This window comes from Vipera ursinii (genome assembly GCF_947247035.1).
Source record: "Vipera ursinii genome assembly, chromosome: Z".
Taxonomy (NCBI): Eukaryota; Metazoa; Chordata; class Lepidosauria; order Squamata; family Viperidae; genus Vipera; species Vipera ursinii.
The window spans coordinates 7,415,396-7,438,247 of NC_139517.1; the positions used below are offsets into that span (position 1 = coordinate 7,415,396).

Sequence of the window (22,852 nt, forward strand, 5' to 3'; positions counted from 1 at the left end):
AGGAAGGATCAATTATTGGAGGAGCTGAGAGAATCCACATGTTTAGCCAACTGCACCACCGTGTGGAGAGCCAGAAACGCAATCTCTAAGGCTCTGACTCGTGGACTTCAACTCCCAGAATTCCTGAGCCAGCATGGCTCATAAAAGAGCCGAGGTTGCCTATCCCTGCTCTAAGGCAGGGGTCTCCAACCTTGGCCACTTTAAGACTTGTGGACTTCAACTCCCAGGATTCCTTAGCCAGCTATGCTAGCTGAGGAATTCTGGGAGTTGAAGTCCATAAGTCTTAAAGTGGCCAAGGTTGGAGAGCCCTGCTCTAAGGAATCATTAGCTTAGAGAAGGACAAATACATAAGCGTTGGTGGTATAGTGGTGAGCATAGCTGCCTTCCAAGCAGTTGACCCGGGTTCGATTCCCGGCCAACGCAGGAGCTCATTATTTTTTTCCCCCATTCACACGAGCTTCAGTTTATCTCTGAACATCATAAATTCACTTTTCCCCCTGTTACAGTGCTAATGCCAGACTAACCGAGGAATCTGCGCAGACAAATGTTCATCTGTCATTCGGAACAGAAGAATTCTGTGGCATCGTTAAAAAAAGAAACAACAAAAACTAGTTTTAACTTTAATATGTATTGATTTTATGGGCATGGTGTTTAATGGCTTTTTAATTTTTGTATTCGATTTTTATTGTGTATTGCCCTGTTCACCGCCCTGAGTCCTTCGGGAGAAGGGCGGTATAGAAATCAAATTATTAAATTAAATTAAATTAAAAAGACTGGGTTCGTTGATTTGTATTTTTATTCCATTTTGTACAATTACCTGGAATGCCGTGCCCGAAAACAGGCTCATTCGTCAACGTGATCAATTCAGTTGGGTGCATTTTTAAGAAATCTATGTCATTCTGAGAGTTGCCTTTGTTCCCCCCCCCAAAGGATGTGAAGATGTGCAGAGGGTTTGCAGAGACTTCCGAGGAAGTCCCAGTCTTATAATTTTGAACTCTAGAATAGAATAGAGCTGAAAGGGACCTGGGAGGTCTTCTAGTCCAGCCCCCTGCTCAAGCAGGAGAAACTATACCATCTCAGACAGGTGACTGTCTAGTCCAGGGGTAGGCAACCTCGGCTCTTTTATGACTCATGGACTTCAACTCCCAGAATTCCTGAGTCAGCATAGCTGACTCAGGAATTCTGGGAGTTGAAGTCCATGAGTCATAAAAGAGCCGAGGTTGCCTACCCCTGGTCTAGTCTCTTCTTAATAATCTGCAGTGATGGAGCGCCCACGATTTCAGGGGATCTAAGCTGTTCCACTGGTGGATTGTCCTCAGTGTCAGGAAGTTTCTCCTTAATTCCAGGTTGCTTCTCTCCTTGATCAATTTCCAACCATTGTTTCTCGTCCTTCCCTCTGGTGCTTTGGTGAAAAACCTGCCCCCCCCACACACACACACTGCCTTGTGGCAGCCCCTCAGATAGTGGAACACCGCTATCATGTCTCCCCTATTTCTTCTTTTCTTTAGCCAAACCAAAGTCCCGCAGCCCTTCTTCGTATGTTTTGGCCTCCAGGCCTTTGATCATCTTAGTTGCTCTTCTCTGAATTTTCCCCAAACTTCCTATAAAAGCTAAAGGTATTCCCCTTGGAGATTTAAAACAATTTTCTTAGTGGACTTTTGTCAATCAAAATTCAATGATAAGACTTTATTGTTTGCTAATAGATAAAGATCTGGGATGAAGAGATTTTATTTTTTTTGACTGAAATGGTAGGAAAGATTTTAATGTATGTTAACGTGATATAATATACATTAGAATACATAAAATACAATTTCCCTCTCTTCTTCCTTTCCATCTCTCCAAATAGATACGCATACAAATATTTTTTATTCCACTCTCGTTATTTTTATAAATAACTCCAAGGCAACAAACATCTCTAATGTTCCTTGTTTACCCTATTTTCCACACAACAACCCTGTGAGGTGGGTTGGGCTGACAGGGTGATTGGCCCAAAGTCACTTAGCCACTTTCATGCCTTAAGTCAGGACTTTATAGTCTCCTGTTTTCTAGCCTGGTGCCTTAATCACTAGGCCAAACTGGTTTCGTTTAAAAGGAAATCATTTTCTTTTTCAATTTTTCTTTTTCTTCCTCCCCTTCCCTTAATTTTTAGTGTGGGGTTTTTTTTAGATTTTTCTTAACCTGTTTTCTTATCTTCGTATTCAATAACAGTTTTTAGAGAGATTTACAAGAACTTCCAACTTTGAGGCTGAGCTTTTTCTGTATTCTTGTAGTCATATCTTAGGGAGGGTACTTAAAAAAAATTTTTTAATCAGACAGCATGTTCCAAGTGGCAGCGTGGGAAAGGGGGCAAAAGAGATAAAAACAGCACTGTTGTGTGGCCCTTTATACCATTATTATTGTGGCCCTTTATACCATTATTATTATTATTATTATTATTATTATTATTATTATTATTATTATTATTATCATCATCATCATCATCATCATCATCATCATCATTATATTTAGAATTCACACAGGATGATGCTGAAGTGTAAGGAGTTAAATTTGTAAAGGGTTCATGAACTTCATTTGGCTAAGGTTTGTTTGTTTTTTTAGCATAGGGAGAAATCCAAATAAGATTGCTTAGGACAGAGGTCCCCCACCTTTTGGGCATCCGAGGAAAAAAGTTTTTCCGTGAACTGGAGAGTGCATGGGTTTGTATGCTGCCTGCATCCCATGGATGGGGCTTTGCTGGTTTGTGCAGACCAGTTGCTGGCATTCCACAGACCAGGGCTTGGGGAATCCTGGCTTAGGATGTAAGATAACCAGGACCGAAGCTTCCCCTCCTCAGTCAGGCAGCCACAAAAATATATTTATCAGCAAATTCATTGATAAGAATTTATACTTTTTTATGCAGGAACCTGGGCCTCTAAATAATAGTCCATGCAGAGCACTAGAGGAAGTTGCAAATTCTGCAACTTATGCATTAATAATAATAATAATAAGTTGGAAGGGACCTTGGAGGTCATCTAGTCCAACCCCCTGCTAAGGCAGGAAACCCTCTACCATTTCAGACAAATGGCTGTCCAGTCTCTTCTTAAAAACTTCCAGTGTTGGAGCATTCACCACTTCTGGAGGCAGGTTGTTCCACTGGTTAATTGTTCTGTCAGGAAGTTTCTCCTTAGCAGTGGGCTAATGCCTCCTTAAGTAACACCAGCTGCCTGCAATTATTGCAGGTTCGCGTCCCACCAGGCTCAAGGTTGACTCAGCCTTCCATCCTTCCGAGGTAGGTAAAATGAGGACCCAGATTGTTGGGGGCAATAAGCTGACTTTGTAATAATGCCGCTTGGGGGGTGTGTGTGTGTGAAAGCCCTAATAAGCAGGCATATACATAGAATGAAGGCTATTGCTAAGCACATTGATTTGTGCTTTAGATTGTAAGCCGCCCTGAGTCTTCAGAGAGAAGGGCGGGATATAAATGGGATTAAAATAAATAAATAAAACAAATAGTTCTAGGTTGCTTCTCTCCTTGACTAGTTTCCATCCATTCTCACCCAAGTTTTTTTTTTCTTACAAAAAAAAAACTCTTACAGGTCTTACAAGTCTTAAATAAGGAATCTAAGGACCCCCTTCCCCCCCAGTAGTTGCAAAACACATTACCGTTTTAACTTCCTTTAGGTCAAAGCTCTTCTAGCCTTCCGGCTCAGGCTGAGTTTTAATTGGGTTTTACATGTTGCAGGGACTTAGTTTCATCTTTTTTAAATTGGTCTTAATTTTTGTATTAATGTTTTAAAAATCATACCCTGTAAACCGCCCTGAGTCCTTCGGGGGAAAGGGCGGTATATAAATTCAATAAATTAAATTAAACTAAACCTTAGGGGGGAAAAATTAGGTCAATTTATAGTCTTTGCAAAGCGGCCTTTTAAACGTATATGCCCTAACAAGCAGGCATATACATAGAATGAAGGCTACTGCTAAGCTTGTAAGCCGCCCTGAGTCTTCGGAGAAGGGCGGGATATAAATGGAATTAAAATAAGTAAATAAATAAATAAATCGGCTAGCTGCAGCAGCTCTCTTTTTTTGAGAAGTTAGGTGGCTCTTAAAAGAGCCTTTGGGTCTGGATGAAGGAAAGTTGGCCCCGTTTACTTGGAGCTGGTGTACTTGGTCACGGCCTTGGTGCCCTCGGAGACGGCGTGCTTGGCCAGCTCACCGGGCAGGAGGAGGCGCACGGCCGTCTGGATCTCGCGGGAGGTGATGGTGGAGCGCTTGTTGTAGTGGGCCAGGCGGGAAGCCTCCCCGGCGATGCGCTCGAAGATGTCGTTGACGAAGGAGTTCATGATGCTCATGGCCTTGGAGGAGATGCCGGTGTCCGGGTGGACCTGCTTGAGCACCTTGTAGACGTAGATGGAGTAGCTCTCCTTGCGGCTCTTCTTGCGCTTCTTGTCACCCTTCTTCTGCGTCTTGGTCACGGCTTTCTTCGAGCCTTTCTTGGGCGCGGGAGCAGACTTAGCCGGCTCGGGCATGATCAAATCCGAGACCAAACAAAACGATCCAACCAAAGAGGGGAAAAAAACGAACTCTGGAGAAGAAACTCTTCCTGCCCCCTATTTATAGGGCCCGTACGCAAATGAAGGTGTTCCAAAGCTACGTTTTTCATTGGCCGAGAAGAAGAGCTCCACCCACTTCCGTACATTTTCTACGCGAATGGCGGAATCCTCGAGAATCCGATTTCTATTGGGTGGCATTAAAACGCCTCTTCTCTATTGGGCGGTTAAAAACGGTGTTGTTTTTTTCATTGGACGCGGAAGAACCTCGGCAGAAACTAACCAATAGGAAATGTGCGTTTACGAGCTCTTCGAGTGAATAAAATGAGGCATAAGGAGCCACCAGAAAACAGTATTCTCCGGGTAAATTTTCTACCGCTGTTACTCTCGAATCTAAAATGTCCGGACGCGGCAAACAAGGCGGCAAAGCCCGAGCTAAGGCCAAGACTCGCTCTTCCCGCGCCGGGCTGCAGTTCCCCGTGGGCCGCGTGCATCGGCTGCTGCGCAAGGGCAACTACGCGGAGCGCGTCGGGGCCGGGGCGCCCGTCTACCTGGCCGCGGTGCTGGAGTACCTGACGGCTGAGATCCTGGAGCTGGCGGGCAACGCGGCCCGGGACAACAAGAAGACGCGCATCATCCCGCGCCACTTGCAGCTGGCCATCCGCAACGACGAGGAGCTGAACAAGCTGCTGGGCAAAGTCACCATCGCCCAGGGGGGCGTCTTGCCCAACATCCAGGCCGTCCTGCTGCCCAAGAAGACCGAGAGCCACAAGGCCAAAGGGAAGTAAAAGCCCGGCCGCCCGGAACGACACCCCAAAGGCTCTTTTAAGAGCCACCCACCTTTTCCTGGAAAGAGCTTGTCTGCTTGCTTTAAGTGAAACAATATCCTGAGATGCCTTTAGCTTCCTCCACAGAAGCATTAAGGCAGGGGTCTTCAAACTTGGCCCTTTTATGACTTGTGGACTTACAACTCCCAGAATTCCTCAGCCAGCCACGCTGGCTGAGGAATTCTGGGAGTTGAAAGTCCACAAGTCATAAAAGGGCCAAGTTTGAAGACCCTTGCATTAAGGTGACACAATACAAGTAAAAAGCATCTTTCTTAGGCTCTAATTGCAACGAAAAGCGGACATTTATTTGAGTGATCCAGGCGAACAGATCTAAACTGGATACATTCCATCATTTTCAATTATACATTCCCATTTTCAATTTATCCAGGCCAGGGTTAAGTGAAACAATATCCCGAGGTACTTTTGCCTTCCTTCCTCCACAGAAGCATAAAGGTTACATGTAAAAAGCACGAAGAGTAGACATTAGCTAGCAATCCAGGTGAATAGATCTAAACGATACATTCCATCAAGTCTGGAGATTTTCAATTATCCAGGTCAGGGTTTGTCCCAAAGGTGCTTTTTCTAGAAGACAACAGGACTTGTGTTTTAAAAAACAAACAATTCATGCAAGAAACTCTTTTCTTCAATTCAACTGAAGAAGCTTCTTGGATGAGAAGCGAAATGTTTTAAAAATGTTCAAGGAAGACCATTGGCCTTGCTGGGGGAAAAAAAAACAAAAAACCTCCGGGATTCCATCAAGTCCAGGAGCCCAAGGCAATTTTTGAAACCCAATTTGGATAGCACCGAGAAAATGCGTTCGGATTGCCCTGCATTGTTAAGACAATAAATGATAGAAATGTACATTTATTGAGTGTTCAATTTGTAAACAGTAACTTTTTAAAAAAAACAAGGAAAATGAAATAAACCATGTGTCTGATGCATAAAAAGCTCTGGCCACGGCGGCAATTTCAAACTAAAAGAAAGTTGCTGTTTGGATGGTGCTGATGGCTTGATTAGCCAATCCCCTACTTGGCGGGCTTTTCAAAGTAGCTACTGTTAGTGGACAGCTTTCTTAATGCAGTTCAATTCCTTTCGAGAGCCTAGTCAACCAATCCGGTGACTAAGCAATAAAGCGCGTTTTTCAATAATACAAGTTTTTTTTAAAAAAATAAACAGATCCTATTTTCTAAATAGATCCATCTTGATATAAGCTGGTTCTCTTTCGAAGCGTTGTGTCTGAAGATTTAAAATAGGACAGTTTTCGTCCCAGACATTAGAGTTTAAAAAGATCTCATGCAAGAAAGTTCATACTAATTTTGAAAACCACAATTCTATCCATATTTCTGCTTATTCAAAACACAGCTGTGCACGTACCAGAGGCGTCCCCCCCACCGCCCCGACAAAAACCAGGATCCTGTATGCTTGCAGAACATCGCCACCTTGTCCTACAACACTCAAAACTATTTAAAGCAATTAAAATGGACATTATGAAACCTAGGAATGAAGCCAGAGCAAATGAAAGCGAAATGCTAAGGATTTGCACTTTACGTCAGAATTGGATTTTGCCGAATTTACACAAATAGGAATATAATACTCCAGTATTCTGGTTATAACACTTAGGCTAAAAAATTATGAAATGTACCAATATTCTGGGTATTTTAATCCCAAGATTTCACGCAGTCGTCTGAAAGAGTTTCGGGAAAGACAAGAAGGACAATTGCCAAGGAAAGAGCTTGTCAACTTGCTAAGTTGAAACAGTATCCCGAGGTACCTTTGCTTTCCTCCACATGATACATACACATATAAAAAGCGTCTTTTCTTAGGATACAATTACAATGAAAAGTAGACATTTTGTAACGGATGTAATTCAGAGTCGAATCATCCTGGGCGTGGAAACAAAGCCTTGGCAGCTGAGGAACCGTGAGGAGGCGGAGTGAGAGAAAGATAATGTTTTCATGAACATCCAATCAGCGTCAAGACGAGATATTCGAATTCAGCCAATCAGGCTAAAGGCGCGGGCTATAAAAGAGCCGGCGCGCAGTTCCCAGGCTTCATTTCTTGGGAGGATTCGGCGTTGGCGATAGCATGGCTCGCACCAAGCAGACGGCTCGCAAGTCGACCGGCGGGAAGGCGCCCCGCAAGCAGCTGGCCACCAAGGCTGCGCGGAAGAGCGCGCCGGCCACGGGCGGCGTGAAGAAGCCTCACCGCTACCGGCCGGGCACCGTGGCTTTGCGCGAGATCCGCCGCTACCAGAAGTCGACGGAGCTGCTGATCCGCAAGCTGCCCTTCCAGCGGCTGGTGCGGGAGATCGCGCAGGACTTCAAGACCGACCTGCGCTTCCAGAGCTCGGCCGTGATGGCGCTGCAGGAGGCGAGCGAGGCTTACCTGGTGGGGCTCTTCGAGGACACCAACCTGTGCGCCATCCACGCCAAGCGCGTCACCATCATGCCCAAGGACATCCAGCTGGCCCGCCGCATCCGCGGCGAGAGGGCGTGAGGACCCCCACCCTCCCGGGCCGATTGGCACACCCACCAAAAGGCTCTTTTAAGAGCCACCACCTCTGCCTGGAAAGAGCTGAGATCCACGAACCGCTCGCGTGGAACTCTTCCTTAGGAAGGTTAGATTGAGATGTTAAAATGCTCCCAGGAATAACGATGGTTCTGAAGCCCGTTTTGCAGAATCTTGGTCCAGTTTATAATTCTCCCATTATGCAGTTGTATCATTACTTTTGTGACAAAAGCCCAAAGGGGCTGGAAATCCGCCTCAAATCTAGGGATTCTTGCTCGTCTAACGAAGTCTGGAGCAAATATTAGACCATCGATAGAGACGGCAACTATTTGTGTCACCTATGGCTGGCGAGTGTTTCTCATTTTAACTTTGCACCACAGTTTCGTTTTAATTTCCTGAAACTTGTTCTTAAGCGGCATCTTTGAAGTTCCCAGTTAGCTTCCTTCAATATAACATTAGATATTGGATGTAAGTTCTTCCCTGAATACTTGCAGGAAATTTTTAATTTATTTTTAATTTTTAATTTATTGCACAGATGGCTTTAATTTGTAAAGCCGCCCTGAGTCTTCGGAGAAGGGCGGGATATAAATGGAATTAAAATAAAATAAATAAAAAATTTTTAATTTTATCTTAATTTCTGTACTTATTATATGTTGTTGTTGTTAGCCGCCCTGAGTCCTTCGGGAGATAGGGCGGGATATAAGTCCCATTAATAAATAAATAAAATAAATTGTACTCTTGAGGAAGGGCAAAAGGGAGTCCCAACGAAGGTACAGAATCGACAGAAAAGCAAGTGATTCTATTTCAGAAAGTACTTCTATTTTTTTTAAAAAAAAAACAAGCAATTCTCTTGGAAAAAATTCTTTGTGTCAGGAGTGGGATTCGAACCCACGCCTCCAGAGGAGACTGCGACCTGAACGCAGCGCCTTAGACCGCTCGGCCATCCTGACTCCCGTTAGCTGAGTCTGTAGAATTCCTCCAAATTCATTCTCTCTCCCTCCCTCGCTTGCAAATTTAACTAGATGCTTCTGTCGATTCTGTTCCTTGTTTTTTTCAGCCGCGGAAAGCGCTGCCTCTCTGCGAAGTTTGGTGGGAAATATTAGCCAAAGGAGGACACTTTTTAAAAAAGGAAAAACTACTGTAAGGTGTTTTCTCTCTGCAGTCCGAGCATGAGCAGCGACCGATCCTTTCGCTTGCAATCTCTCCAGAAATCAAATAAAAATATTAATTGCCGTTAGCAAAAAAAAAATTGCCAGAAAGGCGCTGAAAAATAATGGCATTTGGGGTCGATCAGAATAGGAGAGAGGGGGAAAAATAAATTAGCAGAGGATGGTTTCGATCCATCGACCTCTGGGTTATGGGCCCAGCACGCTTCCGCTGCGCCACTCTGCTGCTTGGATTCCGCTTCTTCTCCTAGGAACCTTTAAAGGAACGGATGCGACATGCCAGCAATGGCATTTCTCTTGCTTCGTTTAATCGAGCATTCCGGTTTATTTATTTATTTATTTTAATTCCATTTATATCCCGCCCTTCTCCGAAGACTCAGGGCGGCTTACAAGCTTAGCAGTAGCCTTCATTCTATGTGTATGCCTGCTTATTAGGGCTTTCACACACACCCCAAGCGGCATTATTACAAAGTCAGCTTAATTGCCCCCAACAATTAATTGCCCCCAACAATAGAAATGTTGCAAAAGATTGTCTCCTTTCCTCCATTTCTTCTCCGTTGTTTCCCCCGCCAAAGGGAACACAGTCACTTTTCTTCGGTGCCCATGAAAAAAAATAAACAATCCGAATAATAGTAATAGTAATAATAATAATAATAATAATAATAATAATAATAATAATAATAATAATAATAGTTGGAAGGGACTGCTCAGGCAGGAAACCCCTATACCATTTCAGGCAAATGGCTGTCCAGTCTCTTCTTAAAAACTTCCAGTGTTGGAGCATTCACCACCTCTGGAGGCAGGTTGTTCCACTGGTTAATTGTTCTAACTGTCAGGAAGTTTCTCCTTAGTTCTAGGTTGCTTCTCTCCTTGACTAGTTTCCATCTGTTGCTTCTTGTCCTGCTTTCAGGTGCTTTGGAGAATAGCTTGACTTCCTCTTCTTTGTGGCAGCCCCTGAGATACTGGAACACTGCTATCATGTCGCCCCTCACCCTTCTCTTCGTTAAACTACACATGCCCAATTCCAGCAGCCGTTCCCTATATGTTTTAGCCTCCAGTCCCCCAATCATCTTTGTTGCTCTTCTCTGTACTCTTTCTAGAGTCTCGACATCTTTTTTACATCGTGGTGACCAAAACTGGATGCAGTATTCCAGGTGTGGCCTTACCAAAGCATTGTAAAGTGGTATTAGCACTTCACTTGATCTTGATTCTATCCCTCTGTTAATGCAGCCTAGCACTGTGTTGGCTGTTTTGGCAGCTGCAGCACACTGCTGGCTCATATTGAAGTGATTGTCCACTAGGACTCCGAGATCTCTCTCACAGTTACTATTATCGAGCAAGGTACCACCTATACTATACCCTTGCATTTGATTTTTCCTGCCTAAATGCAGCCCTCTGGATGCTGTTCAGACTCAACCTCAACCCTAGGATCACCCGCTGGGGTCGCGGATACCAAATTTAGATTGGAATGGATCCAATCTAGAAGTAATGAGAAGTTTCCTGGCGGCCTGTCTGAGGTTTTCATTGTTGTGAGCATTTCTGTTGAGGATTGGCAGCGGGGCTGGGGTGGAGGGTGTTTGGTTTTTATTTTCCCCCCTCTGTTGGGTGGTTGCAGCAGGTTTTGGTCACTTCACATGACCCTGGGACACTGTGACCATCATAAATAGGAATCAGTTGCCAAGCATCTGAATGTAACTCACAAGACCCTGGAGATGCCGCAACATTGCAGCTGATCGGCGCTTCTTCTGGGCTCAGCAGAAGCGCCAGGATCGGCGCTGAGCTCCAGCTGGAGCCTGGCACTGGTCCTGGCACTTCCGCTGAGCCCCAACAGCCCTGCAGCTCCAGCCATCTCTCACTCAGGCTTGTGCGTTGCTGCCCCCCGGTTCAGCTCATTCCCCTCCCCCGCTACCACTTTTCTAGGATGGTCGCGTACCACCTGCCAGGTGCCAATGTACCACAGGTGGTACCTGTACCACTGGTTGAAAAGCCCTGGTCTAGAAGACCTCTAAAGTCCCTTCCAACTCTGTTATTCTGAATTATGTACTTAAAAATCCCTGTTAAGACATTCAACGAAGAGCTTTTGGTAACGTTCTCAGTGTCTCTTGTTATTCATATAAAATTTTTATAATTTTTATAAAATAACATTTTTATAAAATAACATTCTTTACTATTTAGCAAACAGCATATTGTCCGGATTGATGTGTTTAAAAAACGATCAGTAATGATTAGTTTTCTATATTTTCCTAATCAATAGACTAGTGTTAATACAGTATGTTTCTTGCATCTTCACTTCACCCGATAGTTGTACTTCTTACTAATTCATATTTAATGTTACATTGTACATATCACGTTCCTTTCTCTCTAACTCATTTTTCTTGCCATTGATAAAAATTGTCCCATGTTCTAAAATATACTGAATCTTCTTTCTCTTTTATCTTTTGTCGGGATTCAGGGTGTCCCAAAATGTCTGTCTGCCTACGCAGAGTTTATTGTATTTATACAGTTTTAACAAGCAGGAAATAATGCACAGCAAAAGCATTGTTTATTGGTGTACTCCCCTAGTCAATCTTAGAGAACATCCCAAACATCCCAGCCAGGGCAGAGTCTTCCTTATCTAGCTAGTTCTTGGCAGTCCTTGGCAGTGCTAATTGGAATGAGCTCATGGACATGTGGATAACAGGATACTAAGGCAGGCAGTTTGCTGCCCACTGTCCCTTCATATCCTTGACCTCCATCTCTACAATCTTCAATGTCAATCTGTCCACATCTGCACAATCTTAAGATTTTCTTACTTCTTGCTCCATTGGTAGGTTTTCATTTTTCCAATATTGAGCAAATGCTATTCTTGCTGCAGTTAATACGTGTAAAATTAAGTATATAGGCACATTCTTTCTCATAGTTTCCTACTTTATGCCGAACAAAAACAAATCTGGCTTATAGTCTATAGATTTTTGAATCATTTTCTCTTACCATATGTGTATTCTTGACCAAAATCTTTTTGCTTTAGGGTATGTCCACCAGGTATGATAAGAAGTACCTACCTGGTTGATGTTTACATTTCCAACGCTTATTAGACATATTTTGAAACATTTTTGCTAATCTCACCGGTGTTAAATGCCATCGATAAAACATTTTGTATAAGTTTTCTTTATATGTTGCCATTTTTGTTATTTTGACGTTTCTTTCCCATAAGCTTTGACACTTTTCTAATTCTATATTATATCCAAAGTTCTTTGCCCATATTATCGTTGATTCTTTTATTTGTTCTTCTTCCATCTTTAAGCTTTGTTGTTGTTGTTAGTTGCGAAGTCATGTCTGACCCATCGTGACTCCATGGACGACGTTCCTCCAGGCCTTCCTGTCCTCTACCATCTTCTGGAGTCCATTTAAGCTCACACCTCCTGCTTCAGTGACTCCATCCAGCCACCTCATTCTCTGCCGTCCCCTTCTTCTCTTGCCCTCAATCTTTCCCAGCATTAGGCTCTTCTCCAGTGAGTCTTTCCTTCTCATTAGGTGGCCAAAGTATTTGAGTTTCAGCTTCAGGAGTTTCACCTTCTAAAGAGCAGTCAGGGTTGATCTCCTCTAGGACTGATCAGTTTGATCGCCTTGCAGTCCAAGGAACTCGCAGGAGTCTTCTCCAGCACCCGAGTTCAAAGGCCTCAATTCTTTGGCACTCAGCCTTTTTAATTTTTTTTTTTAATTTTAATTCCATTTATATCCCACCCTTCTCCGAAGACTCAGGGCGGCTTACAAGCTTAGCAGTAGCCTTTATTCTATGTATATGCCTGCTTGTTAGGGCTTTCACACACACCCCAAGCGGCATTATTACAAAGTCAGCTTATTGCTCCCAACAATCTGGGTCCTCATTTTACCTACCTCGGAAGGATGGAAGGCTGAGTCAACCTTGAGCCTGGTCCAGCTTTCACAGCTGTACATTGCAACTGGGAAAACCTCTTTAAGCTTAGCCAATATTTATAAAAAAATTAAAATCAATTTTTCATCTGTTTTCAGCAATATCTGTCTTTTATCCATGTTAATATAGCTGCTTGATAATATAGCATCCAATCCGGCAGTCCAAGCCCTCCATTTTCTTTCGCTTCCTGTCTCTTGTTATTCTTATCCCTCTTTATTCCTTTGGTATGAATAGTAACATGGTCCTTCAAACGCTGACAAATATCTATATATGCACTTGATCATCCTTTTAGACACAGGGTTGGCGTTAAAAAAAAGAAAACCACTTAATCTCTCTTCTCACGCATTCCCACTGATAGAATCTACACTGGGAGCCCATCTGAGAAGCTGGCAAAGAAGATGGGCGGCATTCACACGACAGGTAAAGCCACCCGTGTGTGTGGGGGGGGAACGTGTGAAGCCTCGGGAGGCGGAGATGCGTGTTAGGTGGATTCGCTGTTGGTTGGGGTTGGGGGAGGGGGCCGCGAGTGTCGTAGATCTGCAAAGCCGATCTGTCGAGCGATGCGAGTTGTACGTGAGAGCACCGACTTTTTGCGGCTGGGGGGTGGGGAAAGGAGCATTTCGGTTGCTTTTGCTAAAAGAAAATAAAACTCGTCGACGAAGGTGGGATTCGAACCCACGCGTGCAGAGCACAATGGATTAGCAGTCCATCGCCTTAACCACTCGGCCACCTCGTCGCCGACGCTTTCTCGCTTCCGCGTATTTCTTTTTCATGTGGGAATCGTTGCAAAAGGGCTTCTGCGCGTTTCTTTGTAACGCATTTGAGGAGATCGCCCCGTTTTGCCCAAACGAAGCCGTCATTCTTTTTTTTTTTTCATTTTTTGGTTTTGTTTTCTCAAGCAGAAAGCCCCGCTATATATAAACCGAATAAATAAATAAATAATATACAAGATCAGGGAAGCTGTTTTCTACGGCGGGTTCCATAGTGTAGTGGTTATCACGTCTGCTTTACACGCAGAAGGTCCTGGGTTCAAGCCCCAGTGGAACCAGCTCGTGGGTTTTTTTATTTGCTTGAAACGGAACAGAAATCCCATTTTTTCTAACGGTATTTCTATCCTCGAGTTTGCTCGAGTTGAGGGGGGGAAACCCTCCGTGTGGCACCTGGTTCACAGTGACACGTGGCTGACCTGGACTGACAGGGATTTTAATTATGATTTTAATTTTTAACTCTTAACTTTTAATTTATTTTAATTTTAATTTTAATTGTACAGAGGCCTTTAATTTTAATTTTTATCTTAACTTCTGTATTTATTATATGTTACTGTTGTTAGCTGCCCTGAGTCCTTCGGGAGATAGGGCGGCATATAAGTCCAATCAATCAATCAATCAATCAATCAATCAATCAATCAATCAATCAATCAATCAATCAATATTATGTGACTGCCCCGGGACCTTGTTCCACTCTCCCACGCGGAATCTTTGCAAAGCATTTTATTTTTATTTTATTTTTATTTTTTTGCAATCGCGGCAACTAATTCTTGCAAAACACGGGGAGAGAGGGGAGGGGGGCGTTTTACTTTGACGTCCCGATGGCTTGCATTCACACGACCCCTCTTTCCGTTCAAGAAACTCGCAGGTGTGCGCGCGCGCGCGCGCGAGACACGCGGGGCCGGCCGTTTGAAGCAGAGATTGTGTGAATCGTCGAAGTTCCCCGTAACCGAAGGGGGATGCGATGCAATTGCAAGGAAGCTAATCGAAAAGGGGCAGGGGAGGTGGGGGAGACCCCCATCCCCAGGACCGTAAGAAATTAAGAAAAAGTAACTTTGCTGTTTTTAAATCGTAGCTTTTAGCGGTTGCTTTACTTGTTTGTGGCGGCCACGAGGAGTTCCCCATCCTACAACTCAAGAGGGTTATTCACTACAACACGTGTGAACGTATTTTAAACTGGGGATTCCGTCCTCTGATTATATTTTTCTCTGAATAAAAATTATATTGGCCCGTACGGGGATCGAACCCGCGACCTTGGCGTTATTAGCACCACGCTCTAACCAACTGAGCTAACCGGCCACACGTAATGTAAGCTTTTTTTTTATTTGAAAAATAGGTATCAGAACATTAGATCTGGTAAAATTTCGAGGTGAAAGTTAAAAACTGCCTAAGTAAATGTCTATTATCATCTAGGAACCGACAAGCTTTTTTTAAACCTATAGTACAAGGGTAGGCAACCTTGGCTCTTTTATGACTCATGGACTTCAACTCCCAGAATTCCTGAGCCAGCCTGGCTCAGCTTGGAAACCTCTCCCTTTCCCCTTAGCATGGCTGGCTCAGGAATTCTGGGAGTTGAAGTCCACGAGTCATAAAAGAGCCAAGGTTGCCTACCCCTGCTATAGTAGGTCCACCCTGCAAGGTAGGCCAGTTCACAAAAAAGAAAGCACCAAGATTCCAGAAAATCAACTTTTAGGGCAATGTTCCTCAACTTCTGCAACTTTTTTTTAAAGAGGGGTGGATTTCAGCTCCCAGAATTCCCAAGTCTGCGGTAGAGTATGGGTCGCCCCTTGACTTACGACTGACATTGACAAGACAGATTGTAAGATGGGGCAAAAAAAGATTGCAAAAGCGTGGCAGGAAAGATTGTAAAATGGGGCAAACATTCGATAAATGTCTCTCTCGCTTAAGAACAGGAACGTTGGGCTCCGTTTTGCGGTCATAAATCGAGGACCGCCTGTAATTAATGGAATAGCTTGCCTCTTGGAGTTGTGGGTGCTCCATCACTGGAGGTTTTTCAAAAATAGACTGGACAACCATTTGATAGGGATGACCTAAGGCAGGGGTCGGCAACCTCGGCTCTTTTATGACTCGTGGACTTCAACTCCCAGAATTCCTGAGCCAGCATAGCTGGCTCAGGAATTCTGGGAGTTGAAGTCCACGAGTCATAAAAGAGCCGAGGTTGCCGACCCCTGACCTAAGGGGTCCTGACTTGTGCACGAGGTTGGACTAGAACAGAGTTCCCAAACCTTTCGGCTTGGCAGCCTGGAAGGAGGCAGCAGGGAAATCTGTGTGCGCATGCCCCGTGCACGCATGACCAAATGGGCAGGTGCACAACGGCGGTGCTAGCACACAGGCATGCACAACTGAAGCACACGCACCCATGGCGCGCGCACTGACACCCGTCTGCATGTGCAAACGGGCAGGTGCGCAGCAGTGGTCCTAGCACAACACACGCATGCACAACTGAAGCACACGCACCCATGGTGCGCGCACTGACACCTGTGCGCATGCGCAAACGGGCCATGCGCATGCGCCAAGCCGTGCACACCCGCGATGCTGACAGTGGTGCTAGCATCACCATGCATGTGCAAATGGGGCCGCTAGTGCCTCCGTGGCGCTGCTACCACGAGTGGGCTGAGGCTCGCTGGCTATTCCCGGGCCAACGGGCCGGTACCAGGCCTCAGAACATAGGTTGGGGACCCCTGGACTGGAAGACCTCCAAGGTCCTTTCCAGTATTACGATTATATGTTTTATGATTTCCCAATCCACGACTTGCAGATTCGATTTTTTTTTCCACTGTCATAACTTACTACCGGAAAAATGATTCTTTTGACAATCTTTATTATTTATTTATTTATTTATTTATTTATTTTATTTATTAATTTAATTTGTATACCGCCCTTCTCCCGAAGGACTCAGGGCGGTGAACAGGGCAATACATAATAAAAAACAAGGTACAAAAATTAAAAATTATTAAAAAGTAATTAAACAGCGATGCCCGTAATAAATTAGTACAGATTAAAAGTTAAGACCAATTTATAAAACCCAACCCCATCCCATCAGGTCAGGCCGGCTTGTTCAAAAAGGTGGGTTTTAAGATCGCGCCGGAAGGAGCGGAGATCAGGCGCCATCCGGAGCTCGACCGGAAGATGGTTCCATAAATCTGGTGCGCCCACAGAGAACGCCCTCCCTCTGGGGGCCACCAGTCGGCATTCTTTGACCGGTGGCACCCTGAGGAGGCCCTCTCTGTGGGAGCGTACTGGGCGGAGGGAAGTTGACGCCGGCCGCAGGTGCTCCCCAAGGTATTCCGGACCCATGCCATGTAGGGCTTTGTAGGTCATTACTAACACCTTGAACCTCCCTCGGAAGACAACTGGAGGCCAATGCAGCTCGCGGAGCAAAGGTGTGACATGGGAGTGTCGGGAAACTCTCGCGGGCTGCATTCTGTACCAGTTGGAGCCTCCGAGTGGTCTTCAAGGGTAGCCCCATGTAGAGAGCGTTGCAGTAGTCAAGACGAGAGGTCACGAGCGCATGAGTGACCGTACGTAAGGCATCCCGGTCTAGATAGGGCCGCAACTGGCGCACCAGGCGGACCTGGGCGAAGGCCCCCCTAGTCACAGCTACTATATGGTCTTCTAGGGAAAGCTGTGAATTATCAAATTTGAAGTCACTTTGTCCCTGTTTTACAGATTGGCTAGAAAATTAAGAGCATTAAGCACGAAATTAGAACCGTGCCTTTTACTTCTGTATTTCCCATTATGCTAACGGAACCCGCCTTTAATTTCTATGATGAGATTTTTGACAAGGGGAAGCCGTTGGGGGATCCCAGATCCTAAACTTATGAAATTGCACATGATTTTGAGTTTCCCCTCGAAATGTCATCCGTTGAATCGGTTCGCTCTCAGGACTGATGCAATGGGACAAAGAAAAAGGAGGAGGGGGATGCAATGCAAGGGTGGGGGCAAATGCATCTGAGCATCGTCTGTTCCCGTGAGACCCCCAACCCAAGGAACACATCGAGCAGGTTCTCATAACAAAACGAACAGAAGTGGTTGGCGGACGTAATGGGACGTAATTTCCCCACAGGGGGAAATTAACTATGCTAGCTTTTGCGCGGGAAACCCAGAGCTGGTTTTGCTCTGTCTGTGCCAATATAGTTTATTCAGTAAAGTTTCATGCTCTTGGTAAACTAATGTCCCAGGGGTTTCTTTTTTCTGGATCCGCCAACTGGACCATTGGCCCTTGCATTAATGGCTTCATTTGGGGACGATGTCTAGAGGTTGACACAAGAGGCCATTATTACCACAATTTACTAAGTGATTTTTACAAGCAAACTAGGATAAGCATAAGATAATTTCAAGTTTTCTTCCATTGGCAAGGACAGGAGATTTTTTGAGGGTTTTGTTATCTCCAACCATCCTATCTGGTTTAATAATTTTTGCAATTTTGTAGCATTTTATTTCTGTAGCGTTATCTCTTTCGACCCTATCTGGACCGAGATGCCCTACGCACAGTCACTCATGCGCTCGTGACCTCCCGTTTGGACTACTGCAACGCTCTCTACATGGGGCTGCCCTTGAGGACCACTCGGAGGCTTCAACTGGTGCAGAATGCGGCCGCGAGAGTTGTGATGGGGGTCTCCCGATACTCCCATGTAACACCTCTACTCCACGAGCTGCATTGGCTTCCGGTTGCCCTCCGGGTGAAATTCAAGGTGCTGGTGATGACCTATAAAGCCCTACATGGCTTGGGTCCGGGATATCTGAGGGAACACCTGCTGCCGGCATCAAGCTCCCTTCGTCCAGTGCGCTCCCACAGGGAGGGTCTTCTCAGGGTGCACCGGTAAGAGATTGCCGGCGGGTGACACCCAGGGGTAGGGCCTTCTCAGTGGGGGCGCCTGCCTTTTGGAACCAGCTGCCCGTGGAGCTGAGGACTGCCCCCGACCTCCGTTCATTCCGCCGGGGCCTGAAGACCTGGCTCTTCGAGCTCTCTGGCCCAGGCTGAGGATTAATTTTATTTTAACTGGGGTTTTTTACTTATACAGGGATAAATTTAATTTTTTTTAAAACTTGGTTTTTTAACTTTTGTATTTTGGTTTTTAATTACCCTGTAAACCGCCCTGAGTCCTCCGGGAAAGGGTGGTATATAAATGTAATAAAATAAAATAAATAAATAAATAAATATGGTAAGGCCCTCAAAATTACCCTGCGGTAAGATGGGTGGACAATAAATTTAATAAATAAATGTTTTCTTTTTTTTAGTTAGAACCCCACCTAACATCGTTCTCAGCTGGGCTGATCCAAAGGCTGCAATAGTTCGTTTAGCGACCGTTCCCTGAAAAAAAACGGGACTTACGACCATTTTTCACTTATGACCTTTGCAGCATCCCCATGGTCATGTGATCATATCTCAGATGCTTGGCAACTGTTTCGCATTCATGACGGTTGCTGTGTCCCGGGGTCACGTGATCACCTTTTGTGAACTTCCAACAAGCAAAGTCAAATGGGGGAGCCAGATTCACTTAACAACCGTGTGACTAACTTAACAACTACCGGGATTCAGTTAACAACTATGGCACTGAAGGTCATAAAATGGGGCAAAACTCACTTAACAAATCTCTCACTCGGCAACAGGAACAATGGGCTCAATTGTGGCCATAAGTCAAGGACTACCTGTATCGTGTGATTTTTTTGTTGTTGTTATTCCTGCTTTTTGTTCCAGCCAAAATGTATTGAATACATTTATATCGCTGACTCCAAACATAAGCCGCACAGAACAGACACCTTTTAAAGAATTATTTGGCATTTATTTATTGGCACTTTGGAAAACGCACTGGTCCCACGCAGAGAGCAGCACAGAGCAGCACAGAGCAATTTCATGTTGCATCATGTCAACCTGGTTAATCTCTGTTCGGTCCATAACTATGATTTCTGGATGCTGGTGAGTTCAGTAACCAGGTTTAGGGTGACCTTAGGAAAGGAGCGCGTAGCAATTTCATTTTGCACCATGTCAACCTGGTTAATCTGTGTTTGGTCCGTAACTGTGATTTCTGGAGGCTGGTTAGTTCAGCAACCGGGTTTAGCGTGACTTGGGGAAAGGAACACATAGCAATTTCATGTTGCATCATGTCAACCTGGTTAATCTGTGTTCGGTCCATAACTATGATTTCTGGATGCTGGCGAGTTCAGTAACCGGGTTTAAGGTGACCTTAGGAAAGGAGCACGTAGCAGTTTCATTTTGCACCATGTCAACCTGGTTAATCTGGGTTTGGTCCGTAACTGTGATTTCTGGAGGCTGGTTAGTTCAGTAACCGGGTTTAGCGTGACTTGGGGAAAGGAACACATAGCAATTTCATGTTGCATCATGTCAACCTGGTTAATCTGTGTTCGGTCCATAACTATGATTTCTGGATGCTGGCGAGTTCAGTAACCGGGTTTAAGGTGACCTTAGGAAAGGAGCGCGTAGCAGTTTCATTTTGCACCATGTCAACCTGGTTAATCTGTGTTTGGTCCGTAACTGTGATTTCTGGAGGCTGGTTAGTTCAGCAACCGGGTTTAGCGTGACTTGGGGAAAGGAACACATAGCAATTTCATGTTGCATCATGTCAACCTGGTTAATCTGTGTTCGGTCCATAACTATGATTTCTGGATGCTGGCGAGTTCAGTAACCGGGTTTAAGGTGACCTTAGGAAAGGAGCACGTAGCAGTTTCATTTTGCACCATGTCAACCTGGTTAATCTGTGTTCGGTCCATAACTATGATTTCTGGATGCTGGTGAGTTCAGTAACCGGGTTTAGGGTGACCTTGGGAAAGGAGCCCAGGCAGAAAAGACAGAACAGTGTTTTAGGCTTTCTGGTCAGATCTTTGGGGATCATCTCGGATGACTTGCAAGTGGTGGCTCAGTATTGGGAATGCAAGCACTTAAGCGAAGAAACCGTCAGGATGAACCAGGGTCAAGGCTGTCCCTCTGGATAACGCAAGCACCACTCGCAGGCGTTCTGGAACATGCGCAGCCAGGGCGAGACTTTCATAGACTGGCGCCAGGAGGCCGGCATCCAAGGCCACTGCCAGGGTAGGACACATCGCTCCGGGTGAGGCATCATGGCTAAGTGACGCCCGTCAGGAGAGCAGACACCGGCAATGCCAAGGGGGGACCCGTTCGGGTTGAGGGGGTACTCCTCCGTGGGCAGCCCCTGGTCGTCCACGTAGCGGAGCGGGGCCAGCCGGGAGGAGCGTATCCGAGCCAGGACTTCAGACGAGCTGAACCGCATCCGACCTATTTGGGATCAGGAAGAAAAAAGGGCTTGTTGTGAAAACAGATCCCTGTTGCCCAATTGTGCAGGTGGCGATCGTGGGGACTATCTGTAGCTCGGGTGTAGGATGCGGGTGAAGGTTTGTTCTCCGAGCTTTTGTGGGTTGGTTTCCGAACGTCTTGTTACCAGGCTAGGTAACATCTTCAGCGGAGTTTGAGGGGGATGTCAGTGTTCTTGGGTTGGACTAGATGACCTACAAGGTCCCTTCCAACTCTTGTATTCTAACTTCTTTTGTTTATAAGGGCTTCAGGGGTGGGTGTGTTAAGGGAGGGTCTGTGAGGGGTCAGTTCTGAGTCATCAGTGGGATGGGTCTTCAGATGGGGAGGTCCTGACCTGATATAAACTCCCCATCACAAAACTCTCTCTCACCTGACCCATCACAAGACCCTCCCTTGACACACCCACACCTGAAGCCCTTATAAACAGAAGAATAACCGATACTGACATCCCTTAAACTCCACTGAAGATGTTACCCGGCCTGGTAACGAAATGTTCGGAAACCAACCCACAAGCTTGGGGAACGAACCCTCAATACAGATAGTCCTTGACTTACAACCACTGCTTTAGCGACCATCTGAAATGACAACACCACTGGAAAAAAGTGACTTATGACCACTCCTCACACTTATGACCGTTGCAATATTCCCCCTACTGTCATGTGATCAAAATCAGGGCATTTGGCAACTGGGGTACATTTAAGACAGTTGCATTGCCCAGGAGTCATTCGCCACCTCCCTGGCCGCCTTCCGACAAGCAAAATGAATAGGAGAAGCTAGACTTGCTTAACAACTGTGTGACTCACTTAACAACTTCCTAGTTCACTTAATAGCTGCAGTGATTTTCTTAACCAGCACGGCGAGGGTGAAAAAGTTGTAAAATTAGACATCGTTTATTGAACTGCCTCAGATAGAAGGTCCATGTAGAGAGTTATAGGAAGATCACTTCCAGTTATTCAGGACACTGCTGATAAGCGCTTATATGTGCTTAGAGCTCGAAGCATTGTTAGAGACCCCACACACACCTACTTCACGGTCTGTTTGTGTTGCTCCCCTCTGGGAGGAGGTTTCGAAGTATTTATAGCAGGACTACCAGATTCTGTAATAGCTTTGTTCCTTATGCCATTTGTGTGGTAAATTCGCAAGATTTGTTTTACTCGCCCTATACATGTATACATCCAAACTCTAGACTGTGTTGTTTCTCTGGGCCACATATGTGGGTATATGCATAATTTAATTTTATTTATGTATTTTTGTCATGTTTATGCAGTGTATATTGGAAGTGGTTACCCTTTAAGAGCTGTATGTAATGGAATCTCATTTTAAGGTATGCTGATTAGTGTACATTTAAAGTGACAATAAAGTTATTGTTCTATTTTGTTCTATTCTATCTATTCTGTTCTGTTCCAAATTTTTAGGCCATACATTTAAAGTGACAATAAAATTTATTATTCTATTCTATTCTATTCTATTCTATTCTATTCTATTCTATTCTATTCTATTCTATTCTATTCTATTCTATTCTATTCTATTCTATTCTACTCTTATGAGGAGAAATTTTTAATTGGGGTTTTAAGTGTACAGGGTCAATTTAATATTTTTTAATTTGGTTTTTAACTTTTGTATGGTGGATTTTTTAATTCCCTGTAAACCGCCCTGAGTCCTCAGGGAAAGGGCGGTATATAAATGTAAATAAATAAATAAATAAATAAATTTCAGTTAAGATTCTATTCTATTCTATTCTACTCTACTGTATTTTTATTTCAGTTAAGATTCTATTCTACTCTACTCTATTCTTATTTCAATTAAGATTCTATTCTATTCTATTCTATTCTA

The 22,852-nt window shown here is 44.7% G+C and overlaps 3 protein-coding genes across 3 annotated transcripts in view; 2 read left to right on the forward strand and 1 right to left on the reverse strand.

The window, feature by feature from the left end:
- Positions 1–4,041: 4,041 nt before the first annotated feature.
- PFAS (phosphoribosylformylglycinamidine synthase) overlaps positions 4,042–22,852 on the reverse strand; it is a 60,981-nt gene continuing 42,170 nt past the window's right edge. The window contains exons 29-32 of the mRNA XM_083378788.1: positions 20,664–20,983; positions 7,559–7,765; positions 4,979–5,272; positions 4,042–4,586 (exon numbers count right to left, since the gene is read on the reverse strand). Of these exons, the coding sequence (XP_083234914.1) occupies positions 4,125–4,586; positions 4,979–5,272; positions 7,559–7,765; positions 20,664–20,983 (1,283 nt within the window). The 3' untranslated portion in view covers positions 4,042–4,124. The remainder of the gene's footprint in view (positions 4,587–4,978; positions 5,273–7,558; positions 7,766–20,663; positions 20,984–22,852) is intronic.
- On the forward strand, positions 4,925–5,314 carry LOC310649426 (histone H2A type 2-C-like; the record flags this gene model as incomplete). The annotated part of the gene is made up of 1 exon (XM_083377834.1): positions 4,925–5,314. The coding sequence occupies one exon, from the start codon at positions 4,925–4,927 to the stop codon at positions 5,312–5,314; it is 390 nt and encodes a 129-aa protein (XP_083233960.1).
- Positions 7,439–7,849, forward strand: LOC310649424 (histone H3.2; the record flags this gene model as incomplete). The annotated part of the gene is made up of 1 exon (XM_083377832.1): positions 7,439–7,849. The coding sequence occupies one exon, from the start codon at positions 7,439–7,441 to the stop codon at positions 7,847–7,849; it is 411 nt and encodes a 136-aa protein (XP_083233958.1).